Here is a 19,418-nt window from a genome sequence, read left to right on the forward strand (position 1 = left end):
AAAGCAAACCTTAAAAAATGTAAAAAATTGAAATTTTTTGCATCTTATTAGGTCATAATGTAATGAAACTAGAAATCAACAGCAAGAGTGACCCCAGAAACTATACAAACACATGGAGATTGAATAATAATACACTTTTGATCAATAGGTCATTGAAGAAAGTGAGGAAATTAAAAAATTCCCAGAAGAAAATTGAAACAACATAACAGAATCTGTGGGGTAGAGCAGAGGCAGCTCTAAGAGGAAATTATAGCTCTAAGTGCCTACATTAAAAAATAAGATCTCAAATAAATAACGATGCATCTCCAAGTCTTATAAAAATGAGAACAAACCAAAACTAACTCTAATAAAAGAAAAAAAATTATAGAGAGCTAAAATTAGTGAGATAGAGACTAAAGGAACAATACACAGAACCAATAAAGCAAAACGTTGGTTCTTTGAAAAGATAAGCAAGATTGTGAACCCATAGCCAAACTAACCAAAAAAACGAGAAGACCCAAATTAGTGCAATCAGAGATGAGAAAGGGTGCCGCAGACCAGCTACAGTCGATGTCGATGCAGGGTAGGAAGGGGAGATGTCCTGGGCTGGCGATGAGAAAAGAACCTTCACGAGCAATGTGCAGGTTCCCTCTGAGAAGTCTCAGGGTCTGATTTATTTTTATCTCTTTAAGCAATAGCTAGGAGGCGTTGGGCGGAACATGTTTACATTTTAGGTTGCCTTAGCAATTTCTGTTGAAGTAAAGGTTATTTTTTGCTAAACAGTATATTTTTTCTAAGCTGATTCATTTCATTGAACATCATGAATACATTTTTAAAAATTACAATTGTCCCCTTATTTACCCACACCTAAGCAGAACAGAAGGTAACTTAATCAAAATCTCTATATCAGCAGGGGTACAAGCAAGATTTAATCAATTAAATGTCAAACTTGTCGCCAGCTGGCCCTTGAGAAACTGCACAATGGTTAATATAGTTTGCTATTAGCTCTCTATTTTTCTATACCTCTATTCGTCTTAACTAAATGTCATTTAGGGTCATAGTCCATGAGCAAGAGATATTTACAGCACTTTGAGAAATATTGAGTAACTTGCCTCCTTAATGCATTTACCTGTCTTAACTTTCTTTCTTTTTCCCATTTTCCACTATTTCTTACATCTAAAGTCTGTCCTTTCAATCTCTTCACAAGACCCCTTTAGTAAAAAGAATGTCAGCAATAAGAGGGGGAGTCATAGTAGTGGGGGAAACAGAGGGGGTTTTAGGAGAGGTTTCTTTAGAAGTGGATGTGGCAATAGAACTAAGAGAAACAGGAATTTGGGGCTTATGAGCCAGATCAGATTTCAATATATCATTGCCAATTTGCCTCATGGAGAGTTTGTTGTTAGTCACAAACACAGTGACTCCTGTGATCAGAGTAACAGTTATAAACATTATGGCAAGAAAAAATAAAACATGAGGGTATGATGTGTTCCACCCTTTCTTTCCCCCAGCTGGAACTTTGTCAAGCAGCATTGGAGGTTGGTTGGGCTTTGCCAAAAGGGGATGTTACAACAGACACCACTGACACCACTGAAATCCAGAGGATTGAAGGAACGGCTTTGAAAACCTCTATTCTAACAAATTGGAAGCCCAGAAGAAATGGATGAATTTCTGGACACATGACCTGCCAAAACTGAACCAAGAGGATTTAAAACCCAGACAGGTCAGAAACAGGCAAGGAGTTCGAAGCAGTAATAAAATGCTTCCCAATGAAGAAAAGCCCAGGACCACATGGGATCACTGCCAGACCTTCAAAAAAGAACATCAGTGCTCCTCAGAGTATTCCATGAAATAGGGAAGAAACATGTCCAAACTCAACATCACCTGGACACCCACACTGGACAAGAACACAACAAAAAAAACTATAGACCAAATCCATGATGAACATAGATGTAAAAATCCTTAATAAAATATAAGCAAACTGAGTTCAACAACACATTAAAAAGATCATACATCCAAAAAAAAAATCATACACCATGGTCAAGTTGATTTCATAACAGTGATGCAAGGATGGCTCAGCATAGCAAATCAGTGAACATACCACATAAACATAAGCAAGGAGAAAAATCATATGATCGTCTCATTTGATACAGAAAAAGCCTTTGAAAGAAAACTCGGCATCCCTTTATGATAAAAGCCCTGAAGACTCTAGGTGATCAATGAAGGACCATCTCTCAATATCTTAGAGGCCATATACAACAAACTCACAGCCAACATCATTCTGAATGGTAAGGATGTCCACCCTCAGCATGTCTGTTCAATATAGTTCTTGAAGTTTTAGATGGAGCAATCAGGCAGAAGTCAAGTTATCCTTGTTTGCAGATGATATGGCCCTATACTTTGAGGACTCTAAAACCTTTCCAAAAGACTTTCAGAGCTGATAAAAATAAATTGAACAAAGTAGCAGGAAATAAAATCAGTATTAAAAATCAATAGCTTTTCTATATACCAGTAATGGACCAGCTGAGAAAGAAATCAGGAAAACAATTCTATTCAAAGTAGCTTTGAGAGGGGGCAGGGAAGGAGGGAGGGAGAGAAAGTTACAATTAGGGATCAACCTAACCAAGGAGATGAAAGACCTACAGTGGAAATTTTAGCTATGTTTTTTTTTTTTTTGGTACCAGGGATCAAACTCGGGACCTTGTGCTTGCAAGGCAGGCGCCAGAACCACTGAGCTAAATCCCCAGCCCAAATAAACCCTCCTTCCTTTTTTTGAAATTTTAGAATAGTAAAGAAAAAATTGAAGACATAGAATATGGAAAGACCTCCCATGTTCATGGATTAGCAGAATTAACATTGTTAAAATGGCCACATTACCAAAAGTGATCCATAGATTCAACATGATCCCCATCCAGATACCAACGACATTCTTCATAGAACTAGGAAAAATCTAAAATGAGTTTTGAAACACAAAAGAACCAAAACAGTTAAAGTAATCTTAAGCAAAAAGAACAACTCTGGAGACATCACAATACCTGCTTTTAAATTATCCTACAAAGTCATAACAAAAACATGGTACTCCACAAAATAGGCATGCAGGCCGACAGAACAGAATAGAGCACACAGGAAATACCCTTGCAGCTACAGTTAGGTGACTCTGGGCAAAGGAGCCAAAAACATGCTGGGGGAAAGACTGCCCCTTTAACAAAGAATGCTGAGAAAACTGGACACCCACTTGTCATGACTTCCTGAATAGGACTTCAAGAGCATAGGAAATAATAGAATCAACAAATGAGACATCAAATTTAAAAATTTCTGCACAGTAAGGGAAACAGTTGAGTGAAGATACAGCCTGAAGAGTGGGAGAAAATCTTTGCCATCTCCTCTTTTAACAACTCAAAACTTTACACTGAAAAAAAAAATAGTTCTATCACTGAGCAAATGAACAGCTACTTCTCAAAAGAAGTAGTATAAATGGCCAATAAGTACATGAAGATGCCCAACATAATTACCCATTAGGGAAATGCAAAACTACATTGAGATTCAATCTTACCCCAGTCAGAAGGGCTATCATCAAGAATACAATAAATGATGGTGGGCAGGGGATGTAGCTCAGTGGTTCTGCCACCTGCCTCGAAAGCACAAGGTCCAGAGTTCGATCCCTGGTACCAAAACAAATAATTATAATAATAAAATGCTGGTGAAGATGCAAAGGAAAAGACCCCTTCTACACTGCTGGTGAGAAAGTAAATTAGTACAGCCACTATGAAATCAGTATGGAAGTTCCTCACAAAACTAAAAATAGAGGTACCATTTAGTCCAGCTATTTCACTCTATGGTGTCTCCCCAAAGAAATGAAAGTCAACAGCATGCACACTCATGTTTACTGTAGAACGGTTCATAACGGCCAAGATGACCATCAACAGACGAATGGATAAAGAAAATGTAGTATATATACACCATGGAGTACTCATAAAAAAGAGATTTTTGTCATTTGCAAGAAAATTGAGATCTGGAGATCATCATCATGCTAGGCAAAAAAGACAAATATTGCATGTTCCCTCTAATATATGGAATCTAAAAAAGATGGCATGGAAGTAGAAAGGAGACTATTATTAGACAAAAATAAGAGAACAGAAGGAGGAGGGCAGGTATTGGGGGGTATGATCAGATATGTGCATTGAAATTCTCAAAATATGAAACCAGCGGGGATGGTGGGACAAGGGGAGTGATGGAGCATGAAAATAAAGCTACGTTACACGCAAGTGTGAATCTGCCAAAATGAAAATGCACTAATAAAACAAGGCGTGAAACCAAAAAAGGAAGACTCTGTTGGAAGAAATACCCATTCAGAGAATGAAACGTATGGAAATTTATGCTGACCACTAACGCTAATGACTGGAGATGCATGCACGAGTAATAAGAAATGTGGCTTTTGTGTTCATTATGCAGGTGGAGAGTAACAGCTGATTTTTTTGAGCAACTTTTATTTTGCCCATCACATGAGCAAGTATTAAAAAATGATAGTATTTGTGCTAATAAGTATGCACTTTTGAACATTCTTGCAAACTGGTGTTCTAGTGATCACACTTTAGAAATTTGTTTGACAGGGCCGGGGATTTAACTCAGTGGTTTTGCCCCCTGCTGCACAAGCGCAAGGACCTGAGTTCAATCCCCGGTACCAAAAAAAAAAAAAAAAGAAATTTGTTTGGCAATAAAAGAAATTAACTGTTCATATGTTTACCTGTATTGTATTTCTAGGAATCTTTATTAAGAAAATAGTAAAAAAAAAAAAAAAAAAGAATTTTTTTCAAAAGAAAAAGAACTAAGAAAGGACCCTCATAATCAGTGTCTGTGAGTCTGTTTTGTCTTGTAATTTTCTGTAGTCTTGAAGTATGCGGGCCATCCTCCCTTTGAACACTCACCCGTTAGATTTTGTGTTCAAAATGGTGACTTCATCGTACTGGATTCTAGTTGGTCCAGCTTTGTAAACCCCTGGAGCCGGAAGGTTTCTTTTATCATCGGTCGGCATAAAGTAAGAACGTGAGTCAATCAATTTTAATATTGTCTAAAAGATGTTTTTTGTTTAGTTCATTGACTGCCCCTTAAAGCAAATGACCCATGAACTGAATAAAGCATAGATTTTCTTTCAGTGCTTTTGGAAAAGTTTGGCAATAGGAATCAAGAGCCTTAAGTCTGAAACCATGATGTCAGGTTTAAAGTAGCTCAGATAGTCATCATTATGTACTGTGAAATATTTGTTTAGTATATATTATTATTTTGGCCATGAAATTTTTGTCAGTTTTGTACCTAACATGATACCTAAAATGTTTAACATGTTAGATGTGAAAGACAACATAGAAAATTTTCTGTATCTCTTCTTACAATTACATTTAAAACATATACACAGGTGAGGATTTAGCTCAGTGGTTCCGCTGCCTGCTTTGCAAGCACAAGGTTCCGAGTTCAATCCCCGGTACCAAAAAAAAAAGAAAACTGCTAAAACATATACACAAACTATGAAATAGGGAAAAGAATAGAAGGGAATAAAATATAAATTTTGGTTATGTGTGGACTAAATGGGACTATCGATAAATTTTTTTTTCAGTATTTTAAGATCTTTTTAGTGATCATAAACCTTTAATAGCCACCTTCTGTTATCAAATTCTACTTGTTTTTTAAATCTTTGTTTTTAAGATTATATACTATTTTTTTTTCTTTTTTGTTCGTTTTTTTTTTTTTTTTTTGCCAGCGAGTATGACTGCAGCTTGTTCCCTGTCCATGTGACAGAATCATGTCAGTGGGTCTAGAACAACCAGCCTCTACTCAGCCTGATACTGCTAGCCCTTGAATTTTTAGTCCTTTTTTAATTGACCTGTAGGGTTTCTAGTTGGGTATAGGTTTCTCCTCTTTCTCTATCTCTCTCTCTCTCTCTCTCTCTCTCTCTCTCTCTCTCTCTCTCTCTCTCTCTCTCTCTCTCTCTCTCTCTCTCCTTCTTTCCTTCTTTCCTTCTTTCCTTCTTTTTTTGCCTTTTTAAGAGTGGAAATTATACTTACCTCTTCGGTGTTGTGCCAAGATTGGTTTTGCATTTTGTTGTACAGTATAAACGTAAAATTGACAGTGGGAGATGTGCCAATAAAGTGTATGTTGTCGCCTTTGCATCACGGTCGAGATGGTACCTGTTCATGAGAAAGGCCTCCGGGGTGCTCTTAGGTCTCTGTCCTCCAGGGCAGGTCTGGAGCCTAAATGGAAGAAGGGGGTTCCTCGCTGCCCTAACTCTTAAGACTGATTTGTGCTAGAAAACCAATTTAATAATTAAAATGAGAGAAGACTGCCAAGTAGGTGCTGTTTGTGTTGGTCAGGAAGGGTATCACCTCCCCAGCAGGAAACCCTGTTGGGAAATGAAAATAAACCAGACGGCTGCCCAGTGTGAAGGTAGGAAACCCCATGAGAATTAAGTTTTTTCCGAGGCTCCCTCTTAGGGGTTGTTGATGCGTCTCTGTTCTCCGCACCAGGCAGTGCTTGAAGAAGAGCCTGGGTTTTCCAAGTTAACCCTTCCAGTTCTCTAAGTGTGTATGAAGGGACCTGACCTATTATGAGTACTCAAAATGTTGTACTTTTTAAGATTTCCCCACCATTTATGTCTCAATATCCATGATTATGTGTTATAATTGTGTGTGAAAGAATATAGTCTTCCAGATATTAATCTCTCATAAAATAATGTCCATTTATTTATAAAATTATTTTTAATGCATTCCTTCCAGTATCTGTGGATTGCCTACCCTGGTAAGACGTTATGTCAAACCTTGAGAGTGAGAAGGTGAACAGAACATTCTCTTAACCTTCATGGAATGTGCAATAAACAAAAAAGTGGCACCATCATATGCAGCTAGAGTTTGGGACAGGGTGATGGTAGAAGGGGAAGGGAGCTGTGAGAACATCTAGCAGGCCACCTGACCATCTCTGCAGCACCTCAGCAGCTTAGGTGCCATTGCCTGTCTTGTACAGGTAAAATCCACACCTGGAGAGGTGGAGTCCTTTCCCAGGGCTCACCTTGGGAGGAAGCTGCAGGTAGACTAAGGCCATTTTCCTTCTTCCTCCTGGTTTCCTTTATATACACAGCAGCCTGAATATTAGGTGGCATTATTGCCACTGTGTGACGTCTCTCTACCGCCTACAGATTCATCAGTTCAATTAAAAATATAGGGTGACGGGAGCCAGGGATTTAGCTCAGTAGTTTTGCCGCCTGCTGCGCAAGCACAAGGATCCAAGTTCGATCCCTGGTACCAAAAAAAAAAGTCTTTAAAAAAAAATTGGGGTGATTTCCTAGAAATTTTCACAGCTGGGAATATCTGAATCTCATAGTATAAAACAGTAGCTTTTGTTTCCGTTTCAGAATTTCACTTGAAAAAACAAAAGACTTCTGAAAGATTTTTAAGTATGTAGTACACAGGCTGTATTTATACCATGAATCAGATGAACTAGTATTCCTAGACTACTGATTATTTATGCATGCACTCTTTTTTGTTTTTTGGTTTTTTGAGACAGGGTCTTCCTCCTGCCTCAGCCTCCCCAGTGCTGGGATTACAGGCAGCATGCCCAGCTATGCATGCATTCTTTTAACAAATATTTATTAGGCGCTTGCGTAGACCAGAAACTGTTTTGGTACTGAAGGTACAGGAGTGCAGAAACAGACAAAAACCCAACCCCGTGGAGCTTACACGGCAGTGGGAAGCAGGCAGAACAGATGACCAGCGGACAGTTACGTTAAGTGTGCAGTGTGTCCAGTGAGGCCAGGTGCAGCCTGCCATTTACACACCAGGCGCCTGTGCTGTGTGAAGATTGCGCCTGGCTCCCACCCCCGTCAAGGTGCTACAGAGCACAGAGGCAGATGGGGCAGCTGTTGCACTCGTCAGGGAGGGGCATGCGTGACGAGTGACTGGAGTTGTTGCCAGCTACTTTTATGCTACTGCCAAAGTCCTGTGATTTTCTGATACCCATTTCCGCCTTTGGGGCAGTGTTCCTGGTCTCATGTCACTGAATGTAAATTGTGAGAGACAGCAGGCTGGCATTGTGGAGAAATAAAAGTACTGGCTCCAAGGTCAGATGTGGTTTCAAATCCTGGCTCTTCTGCCTCTCGGTTATGTGAACTGGGACCAGTTCTTAGTTGCTCTGATCTTTACACCTTTGTTTTTTTTATTTTGAGGACTGAGGACATGCTAGACAAAAAATGCTATACCAGACCCAATCCCCTCAGCCCTCCTCACTCTTTGAATGCCAGGGAATAGTGTTACTTCATAGGGTTTAGGGAGGGGCTGGGGCTGACTGGTCCACATGCCTTATTAGTACTTGCTGTGTCGAGGTCCCTAGGGGCAGGGCATGTGATGGGAAAGGCGTGGACCTTGGCCCTTCATGCCCCTGCCTCACTCCCCCAGCCGGATGGATGGATGACTGGAAAAGGTTGCAGTTCCTGTGAAGGAGCTGGGATTTGTGAAGCACTTGAAATGTTTGAAGGGTTTCAAAAATGTTATTCTTACTGTATATTATAAAAACTCATACGGTTCTCATAAAAAATAAGGTCCTAAATAAGCATCAGTTTCTTCTTTGCAATCCCTTGTTGCCATGTCTGCCATTTGCTCTAATTGGGTAGCAGATTTTAAACACCCCACAATCTGTGTATAAATGAGACTGAAGGTATTGTGGCAGCTGCGTTTGTTTTCACCACTAGGGTAGGTTGTAGAGTCGTATTGATTGGATAGCTTAAGCAATCAGGTGCATTTGTCATTAAATGCTGCTTGGGATATTTGGAGTTTTCAGATTTCTACAGAAAATTACCTAGCGTTAATGCCAAAATTTGAAATCAGTCCTTGTTGAAGATATTTTGGAGGCTCTCACTGATTTTAGATTTATACCTATATAGTGCTGAAAGGATTGCAGAAAGATTGCTGTTTTAGAGAAACTTTAAAAGCCTGTTAATATCTCATTTTTCTTTATATTTTCTGCATGTCCGTGAAGAGAATTTTTCCTCTGTATTTTCTGTATTTGGAGTCAAAGAGATGCTTTGAAAAGCACAGATTTCGTCTTCAAATAGTCTATTACAATCCCTTTGGCCTTTGTTGTGAATAAATTTTAAATTACTTGACAGTCTTTCACTTGGCATTTTGTTTTGTTTTGTTTGACTTTGCATTTTGTAGGGGGCCACTAAATGAGGATGTTTTTGCTACCGGAATAAAAAAGATGAACAATAATGACAAAGACGTAACAGAATTAGAAAAACAAATTCACAGACTTCTCTTGCAGGTAAAGTGAGAGGTTTTTTTTTTAAACACGAAATTCCCATAATTGTGTTGCCTGTTAACTTTAAATCTTAGTAAAGTCACTTCAAAAAAATAAGCTGTAAGGAGAGAGAAATCTTTACCTCTACATTTCAGAAACGTATGTCTTTCTCTTTTTGTCTTTAAACTCTATTTTTTGTTCCTCATTCTGTGTGAAATACACAGATTATTTTTGGAAGAATTTATTTTCAAATAGGGCAGAGAATTCTACCTGAGAGAATTCTTCTGTTTCAAACATCTCATTGTGTTTAACCTCGTTTCCATATTTATGTTAATAATTCCAACTTTCGATGATAGAGGGGTGTTAAGTCTCAGAATTATTATAACGTAAAAGGAAAAATTACATGTTGAAAAGAAATACTGAATGGAAGATGGTTTCTACTAGTCAGTAAAGCTGAGCATAGAGTCATCAAGTAAGTAACTGTTGGCTCAATTGTTTTCAAAATGTCTTTTATAAAATCCCTACAGTTCATGAAGTATCTGTAAAAGTCTTGAAAAAATACAGTATATATTGTTTGTTCTATCATTTCTTAACCTAAGGGACTAGTATTTATTTTCATGTTTTAAAAAATTACACTATGGCATTTAAATAACACATTGTGCTGAAATACCTGCCTAGAATAGAAAACAAAACTTTGCCCTTTAGAATTCGGAGATGACCAAGGACTGTCTTGGAACTCAGCATCAGGGTTAGAAGCGTCAACCTGCACACACCTGGGAAGGCTGAGTGATTTAGGACCTGGAAGTTCTCATCTGAATTTTCTGGTGATTGGAGAGAAGCTCGTGAGTTTACCTTGCAGCCATTCCAACAACCAGTAACTGAAGTGGGCCTCTCTGCTCTCAGCCGGTGCACGGGAGCGCCTCTAGTGGCTACAGCAGCCTGGGCAACAGCGGGTCTCAGGAGCAGCAGGTCAGTGTGGCCTCGTCCAGTGAGTCCAGCGGGCACTGTGTGGATGCCGCACACCAGGAGCCAGAGCTGGTGAGTGGTGGGCGGAGGTCCTACCCCGGGACCTCTTAGGGTATGTTTTTGACTCAGCTGCCATCTGACAAGAAACACTTCAGTCCCTTCTGGTTTGGACAGATGTCTGTGACAAGAAAATAGCACCTTTGGATTAATTGTATACTTTCTAAAAATTGGCATCTTAACCACTTTTTAAAGTGTCGTTGGTATCAGTGAATCTTGGCACAGTGGGAAGCTGAATTAAAGTGACGGCTCCGCTTTTTGTCCTCATTTGTTTAGGGAACCAAAAGTTCAATGTATTTTATTTTATATCTTTCAGTGCACGTTCTTACCATTTTTGAAACCTGTTTTATTCTTTTCCCTAAGATGACCTTGCAGCAGGTGTACGCCATTGTAAACAAAATTAAGAATCTGGGTCAGCAGCTGTACATTGAGTCAATGACCAAATCTCCAGTCCAGCCGATGATGGGGGCATGCGCAGGGCCGCCGGGTGGTGGTGAGTCAGCTGTGGCGAGGTGCCCTCTCGTGTCCACTTCGCATCTTTCTTGATTTGCTCAAGCAGTGCTAATAATGTTAAGGATGACAGCAGCAGAAGTTACTCTGAAAGCTAAATGGTACTAGCATGGAATTATACTGCTTTTACTGAAGAATGAACTTTTATGATACCAGAAAATTCACAGATTTTCCTCCCTAGCCGAGCTTTCTATACACCAAGAGTCAATTTTAGAATACATTTCAGGTAATAAACAGTAATCCCTTTCATTTCTAATAAATAAAAGATATTTATGATCTAAACTGAATGAAAAATGTTGGCTTTTCTTTTCTTGGTTTTTTTGGTACTGGGGCTTGAACATGGGTCCTCATGCTTGCAGGGCAGGCAGCAGAACCATTGAGCTAAATTCCCATCCCCTGGCTTTTTTTTCCTTGATACATGTTTACTCAGATGTGAGATAAAGACCATTCCAGAAGACTTGGATTCATTGTATCAAGAAGCATTTTTGTGGGTGTGTGGTACTGGCGATTGAACCCCGGGGTGCTGCATCACTGAGCTACAGCTCTTTCTGTTTTTGAGCAGGGTCTTCCTGAGTTCCTCGGGCGGGCCTCCAGCTTGCAGCCCTCTTGTCTCAGCTTCCCAGGTTGCTGGGACGCATGCATGTGCCACCATGCCCGGCAAAGTGGCATTACTTTGAAAGGTTAACCTAGTAGTTTCCTGGCAGAGGAAAGTCCTATCAAATAGAGGTCAGATTAGATTTACTTTTGAATTTAGCTCATTTTCCCTTCATTTCTTCCCTGAATGTTTAATACAGTTTTGGATGTCATGATGGATTTTGGAAATTCAGATGTTACAATTGGTCTTTGTCTTGTGGGAAGTAGGCATTTTACACAGTAGAAGTGACATTTTCTTGCTAAGGCCAGTACTAACCATAATAACAGTGACAGTAGCTATGCTTTTCAGGACCTGGCATAATTTACTGTAAAAAGATTCAAAGTGCTGTTCCCATCGGTGGTGTCCCCAAAGCTGTCTTCTTCATGTAGAGCTTCTATATGAAATCCCTGAGACTGAAATTCTCTTCTCCCCGTGTTAGAGGCTGGGACTCCAGGGTCAGGGTGGCAGCCACATGTGGTGAGGCTCATGCCTGTGCTTTGAAGACAGGGCCTTGGGCCTTGTGTCCTCCAGAAGGGAATGGTGCTGTGTCCTCACACGCCAGCGGGACAGAGAGGCAAAAGGGATCAGACGAGTTTCCTTGGGACCTTTTTTTATCTGGAGATGAGACTCCCTCTGTTGCCCACATTGGGGGGTGGGGGGAGTATGTGTGTATGTTGGTGGGGATTGAACCTTGGGCCTTCTCTCTGAACTACATCCTGAGCCCTTTTTATATTTTTTGTTGAGGCAGGGTCTCACTAAGCTGCCCAGGCTGGGCTTGAACTTGCAATGTTCCTGTCTCAGCCTCTGAGTGTACAGGTCACACACCTTACTCCCATCTGCAGCCCTTTAAGTAAAGTCACCAATACCAAGCATGAGGACTGGGCGTGGTGGCACACACCTATAATCCCAGCCCTCGGGAGGCTAAGGCAGGAGGATCTCCTGAGTTTGATGCCATCCTTACCTGCATAATGAGATCCGGTCTAAAAAAAAAGTGTAGGTGCTCTGCCCTCATGACTTAATCACTTCCCAAAGATATCACCTCTTAATACTAATTCCAAACTGAATTTTAACAGGGCCGAGCCTGTTGGACTCCCCCAGGAGTAGTAATCCTGTCCTTCTGTTTTCTCTTTTCACCTCCGTAGGAAGCTCAGCGTTCCATTCATTTCTTCTGCTGTGACACAGAAGGGTACAAGATAGGAGTACAAGGGTTTTTGTCCCTTGAAACCACCAGATTCCCTCAGTGCAAAAGAATTTATCTATTTATATTAAATATCATCATCCCATGTCCCAGCAGAGAAAGTCCCCTTGGCCTGAGAGCTAAAATTTCTAGATGTTTTCATTATCGTCTGATCTGGTCAGTCCTGCTCATTCTTGCCTTGACCCAGAATCTCATTTTTAATACCACAGTTTTACATCCTAATCTCTGCATTTTATTTCAGAGTTGTTTCCTTTGTCACCTCCTTCAGCATGGTATCTACAAGAACCCATTCTGAAAACAAAAACAGGTTAAACACAAAAGGTTAACCACGTTAACCTGAATCAAAAGAAAGCTGCACTGATATCACATAAAGGCCACATGAAGCATTTATCACAGTAAACCTGTTCTAGACCAAAATACAAACCTTAGCAACTCTTAAAGAAGAGAAATAATACAGAATAAATCCATGACAAGTATATCTAGAAAACCCGCAGATTTTTATTTTTAAATGACCCGCAGGTCAAAGGTGATAGTGTCTTCTGTGATAGGATGACATGAGGAGCACGACACTGACCATGTGACATAGCAATAGCCTAGCATTGGCCTTGTGAAAAAGCTCAGGAAGAGGCTCCTCTGCTCCTGGTGTCCTGGGTCATTGAGCTATGCTGACGTGTGGGTGCACTGAGCAAAGGCACGGTTCTCCCTCAGGGTGGAGTGAGTGCTTGATGTCTCAAATTATTTCCTGGTCAGATGAGCAAGTTAATCCAAGCATTTCCCATCCTCATCGCTATAAGGGTGGAGAAACCTTTCGGGCCAGCTAGCATTAACCCTCGTAATTACCGACACAGGCAGCCTCTCCCCAGCACCCGGGCAGCCACTCCTTTCTTGAACTGGATTCCATTCTTGGTTCCCAAGGCACCTGTACTTTGCAGGATTTTCTTAGATCCCTGACTGTTTTTCAGTCTCCCTTTCTGGCTCATTCTTCTCTCAAGGGAGTTGAAGTTCTGCAGTGCTGGGGCCTAGAGCCTTCTTCTCTCTGTACTTGTGACATGGTGGCCAGTGGCTGTACTTGGCAGTTTAAATTCAAATCAAATACAAATAAATACAGTGAGAATAGTTCTATCCTTCAGGGGCTCTGGCTACACTTCAGGTGCTTAATAGCTCTGTGTGGCAGTAGCCACCAAATCGGACAACACCTGAAAAGGACAATGCCAGTATCATCACAGATTACACCCAGGTACTGCTGTGTGCTTCTCCAGCACAGGAGACATGCACAGTGTCTCGTCATCCCGTTCTTCGTGGCACCAGGAGTGATCCCTGGATAGGCGTTTGGTGATGGGTGATAGTGCAGCACACAGTGTGGGTGCATGGCCCAGTGGTGCAGGTAGCATCAGCCTGTTACCTGACACTGTTATTGATAGCCCTTGCCTGAAATGTACTTCACTCATTTTTTAAGTGCCAACGTGGTGACTCCCTGTGCTCTCCACCTCATTGTGTTCAGGTTATGTGGTGTGGTTCTTTCTACATAGGTGCAGTTACACCTGAGCTCATTTGTAATACTCTATTTGTAGTGCTCTATTAATGTGTACGTCATAAAGTACCATGGTTTAATTTTGCTGCTGTTTTCTTAACTACATGCTAAGTATTTTAATTGCTCATCCTTCATTCTCTTTCAGGTGAGACCTTTTCTTCCTCTCAGATGCTGAACAATAAAAACATGTGCACTGAGTCTTGTGAGGGTTTGAGGAAAGACCAGCACAGCCCATCCTATCAACAGATACACTGTATCGATAGTGTCATCAGGTATGAGACACAAGTTCTAATAACAGTTTTTGCCAAGAGGGTACATTGCCCCTGTGGAGCCTTCATGGAATTTTTAAAAGCTGCTCGGTCTTGATTTTATACTGTAAATTAGTAGCTATTTAGAGAGTACTTACTGCATGCAGTTTGCAATATACCGGCCATTATGGAGGGTGCAGAAAAATCACGAGATGCACCCCTTCTCTGGGGGAGCTCAGGGATACCCAAGAAGACCTAAGCTTGAAGTTACATGGTATAAAATGTGAGGATCAGCTCAAGACTGTAGTAAAAGACCTGTTAAAACCCAGTGACCCGACCTGGGATTTTCGGAGAAGACTGCGAGCGAGGAAGTACAAAGCATCCCAAACAGAAGAGGCCTGGGAGGGGCAGGGAGGTGGGCGCTGCACAGGGAGGGGACAGGTAAGAAGGCGTGGTCTGCTCTTCTGCAGATACCTGAAGAGCTGCCATGTCCCAGTTTTGAAAAGGAAGTGCGTCTCGCGTACGAACACAGCCTCTTCGTCATCAGAGGACAGGCAACACCACAGCATGGACAGTGCCCAGGCTCTGCAAGGTGACAGCAGTGCCTTCCTAGTGAGATAAGCAGAACGCACCCTAACTCCCTCCCGACCTCTGTTTCTCTTTCATTGTAATCACAGAACCCTACTTTGGTATTACTTTTTAATGGCCAGTAGGCTTTGTGAGAGAACAGCCTTTGTAAACTGTTGGCTGTAGTATCACCTTTAATATCCCCTTCCTGTTGGTAGTTTTCTTTTCACTTTTGTTTCCCCTGTGTCACCAGCCATTGCACAGATCCCGGCCACTCCTACACCAGAAGTGCCAGAAAACATCCGGCCCACGGCTGTCGAGGGCGGTGCCACACAGACCGTGTCCACCACAGCACTGAGCTTGGCCTCGGACACGAGCCGGTGCAGTTGCAGCAGCACCCTCATCCACATCCCTCCCCTGGAGTCGGGTACTCCCTTTCCTTCACCAAGTCCTGGCTTGTAAATTATAAGTACTTTTCCCTTCTTTAGTTCAGGTAGGGTTGGAAATGGCATATTTGTATTGGTTTCAGATTTTAGACTGTATGTCTTAGTTCTGTTATTTGTGGCTAGAATCAGCCGATGTGTGTAAAACACATAGAATGGGTCCCTCTTCTTTTTTACTGCCTGCCTCCTGTCGGTCTGACCTTTGATTCCTCATAACCATGTGGTAGAGGAAATGGTGACAGATCTGTGAAGCTGAGTTTTCAGTTTTCTCTAATCTGTCTTTGCCAGCCGCAGGTGGCAGATTGGCTCCTGTGCAGTGAGTTGTGACTGTGAGCCGTTCTGTTTTCAGTCCTTGGCCCGCACTAACTCGTTCAGTCCGGGCTGGGGTCCTGGGGAAGCATGCAGTTGTGGCTCTGAGAAGGTCACGTTACTCTTCTGATTAGCCAGAGAGGGAGTTTTACCGGAACTGAGCCAGGCCCTCAGAACAGGAGCAGGTGCACATTTTTTAGAGCACTTTTCCTGATACTTTGGACCCTGTGCAGGCGAGCAGCTGCCATGGTCTGGCCCAGACGAGGTGGGGAGCATCACGACCAGTATGGGAAGCACTTTGTCCGTCTGTGCCTCTCCCGTGTCACCTGTGTCTCGGTACTCTGTCCTTTATTGCCACTGTGGAAGAATGCGTATTAGAATCTAGATATTCAGTGGTTTCTTCTGATCTTAGGCTAGTCTTACCGTCTGCAGGGCCACATCTCTATCCAAGGAGGAAATGCAGAATCAGAGCTCCTGGGCTCTCAGACTCTATGCTTTCTCTATGCCCTTGCTTTCTAAAAAGTCCTTATTCTTGCATTTTATACCCTGGCCCCAGTACCAAGTGGGGACTGAGGACTGTGAACACAGCTGCACTTCCTTGAAAATTCTTGTCTGACCTTTGTGGAACAGTTAAGGCACAGACAGGTGAAGGAAACTCACCCGGAGTCAGAGGCCCCTGAGGAGCGGAATACGGAGTCATCTGCTGCCACAGAAACTGCTAAACCTGAGCTAAAAATGTGAGATGCAAAGATTAGCTCAAAAGCCAATTCATAAATTAAAAGGAAAGTTTTAAAAAATACTCAAATCCAAAAAAAGAGCAGGAAAAGAGCAATAGAGGGGGAGAAAGAAAGAAAAAGACCAAACCAAACACACAATAAAATAGTAGCTCTAAGTCCAGTTTCAGTGACAGCTTAAAATAGACAACTGCAGGTTAAGGGATGGAGATCGTCAGAGCAGACAGATTGGCCCCAGCCCTGCTGCATACAGAGAGCAGCTTAGACACAAACTCACAGGTGTGCTGAGAGCAAATGGATGGGAAAGACACACGGCTCAAACAATAAGCATAAGAAAACTGGAGCTTCTAAAGCTAGGAAGCCAAAATGGAAATTAAGGTAGAAAGAAATGGATTTGCCATAATCACAGTTGGAAAATTTAGCCTCTGTCTGCAACTGATAGAACATATGGGCAAAAAGAGGAAAGAAACAGATGAGCTGAATGCCACTGTCAATCGCCTTAGCAGTTGATTTTTTTTAATGTTATTAATTTTATTGGTTTTAGATATACAGTTTAATGACATTCATCATTGGGAGTTTGCACCTTTACATAATCTTTCTTGGTTCTTATTTTTCCCCCTTCCCCTGCCCTCCCTTCAACCCCTCCCCATCCCTCCCTATTTACAAAGACTTCGTTTCCATTTTTTTCCTTTTCTCATATTAATTCCATTCCCTTATTTTCTTTCCCTATCCCTCCCACTTTCCCTTTCCCTTTGTCCCTTTTCTTCCTATTTCACATTATCTATTATACCTTTTAGTCCTCATGTACACTTTTAGTTTCTCACACCAGAGAAACTATTCAGTATCTACACATATGTGTCCTATTTATTTCACTTAAGAGTAGTGCCTCAGGGCCGGGGATTTAGCTCAGTGGTTTCGCCACCTACTGCACAAGGACCGGAGTTCGATCCCTGGTACAAAAAAAAGAAAGAAAGAGTAGTGCCTCAATGTATATCCATTAGCTATAAATGTCTCTAAATTTCTCCTTCTTTATGGCTGAATAGTACTCCATTTTATAGAAAAACCACATTTTCTTTATCCAGTCTCCAGTTAATGGGCACTTGGGCTGTTTCCAAGATTTAGCTATTATAAACTGTGCTGCTGTGAACATGGGTACACATATATTGCTGTGGTATGATTCTTTTAATTCTTTCAGGAAGATAGACAACTGGGAAATAGCCGAGTCACATGGAACTTCCAATCCTAGGTGTACAGTTGTAGTGGGGGACCTCAACACCCTACTGTCACAAACAGATCAACTAGACAAAAAATAATGAAATACTAGAACTCAATCCAACTCTTGAACAAATGAACTTAACAGATGTTTAGAGTGTTTGACCCCACAAAGTCAGAATACACATTCATTTCAGCTGCACATGGTTTGTTCTCCAAAATAGATCATATACTCGCTCATAGAACATGTTTAAGTGCAAAGGAATTGAAATTATCCCCTACATGTGCAATGAAATTGGAGACCATAGTGCGATGAAATTGGAGATCAATAGAAAAAGAAAGCGCAAGAATTTCATAAACTCATGGAAATTGAACAACACACTTCTGAACAACCAGTGGGTCACAGAGGAAATTAAGAAATCAGACAGTTTCTACAATTAAATGACAATGCCAGTACAACATATAGGAATCTATGGGACACAATGAAAGCAGTCTTACGAGGGAAATTCATAGCAGTGAATACTCATATTAGGAAAACAGCAAGTTCAGTTAACCTAATGCTGAACCTCAAGCTTCTAGAAAAAGAATAGCAGGACAAACCTGAAGCTCATACAAGGGAGGAAATTACAAAGATCAGAGCAGAAATCAATGCAGTGGAGACTAAGAATGATACAGAAAAAAATCAATGAAGCAAAGATTGAGTTCTTCAAAAGAATAAACGAAATTGACAAACCTTCAGCCAACCTTATCAAACAAAAGGAAAGAAAAGGCCCAAATCCATGCAATTAGGAATGAAAAGGATGAAATTACAGTGGACTCAGCAAAAATCCAGAGGATCATCAATACCTACTTTGAGAACCTATACGCCAATAAGATGGAAAACACAGAAGAAATGGACAGATTCCTAGATACATATGAATTACCAAAGTTGAACCAAGAAGAACTAAAAATTCTAAACAAGTCAGAGTGGGTCAGTGTCAATATCAATCAGTGAAATTGAAAATGTAATTAAAAACTTACCAACTAAGAAAACTCCGGGCCCTGATGGCTTCACTGCTGAATTCTACAAGACATTTAGAGAGAACTATTGCCATTACTGTTTCAACTCTTCAGTGAAATTGAAAGGGAAGCAATACTCCCAAATTCATTCCTGGAAGCAAACATCACCTTGATCCCCAAAGCAGAGAAAGACCCAACCGAAAAAAAGAGAACTATAGGCCGATCTCACTAATGAACATAGATGCAAAAATCCTTAATAAGATACTGGCAAATAGAATGCAGAAGATCATCAAGAAGATCATACACCCTGACCAAGTGGGATTCATCCCAGGGATGCAGGGATGGTTCAACATATGCAAATCAATAAATTTAATACACTATATTAAATAGTATTATATATTAATAGAGCCAAGGACAAAAACCATATGAGCAGTTGGTCTTTAGAAAACACCCAGTAACTTGAGAACGCATAGTCGAGTACACCCAGGATGTTCACTGACATAGCTAGGATTTTTGGCTGTAATTTAAGACTCACATTTAAAAGCTTTGATGATGTATAACATGTTCTCTCTGCCTAGGGTGAATTAAATTAAAATCAATAGATATTTAAACTCAAACAGAAATTAAACAGCATGTTTCTAAATAATCCATGATCAAAGAAGAAATGACACCAGGCATGGTGGCACACGCCTGTAATCGCAGCACCTTGGGAGGCTGAGGGGAGAGGATCACCTCAGAAGTCTGAGGCCAGCCTGGGC

General features: G+C 41.1%; 1 protein-coding gene across 1 annotated transcript in view; it reads left to right on the forward strand.

Moving 5' to 3' along the window:
- The window catches only part of Per3 (period circadian regulator 3), a 44,441-nt gene that overhangs the window by 14,577 nt on the left and 10,446 nt on the right, over nucleotides 1–19,418 (forward strand). The window contains 7 exon segments of the mRNA XM_087214602.1: nucleotides 4,863–5,019; nucleotides 9,171–9,276; nucleotides 10,156–10,290; nucleotides 10,639–10,768; nucleotides 14,294–14,420; nucleotides 14,867–14,988; nucleotides 15,217–15,390. Coding sequence (XP_087070728.1) covers nucleotides 4,863–5,019; nucleotides 9,171–9,276; nucleotides 10,156–10,290; nucleotides 10,639–10,768; nucleotides 14,294–14,420; nucleotides 14,867–14,988; nucleotides 15,217–15,390 — 951 coding nt within the window.

This window comes from Heterocephalus glaber, unplaced genomic scaffold (genome assembly GCF_053883595.1).
Source record: "Heterocephalus glaber isolate CG9 unplaced genomic scaffold, H.glaber_assembly_v1.0 deba00001447, whole genome shotgun sequence".
NCBI classification, from domain to species: domain Eukaryota; kingdom Metazoa; phylum Chordata; class Mammalia; order Rodentia; family Bathyergidae; genus Heterocephalus; species Heterocephalus glaber.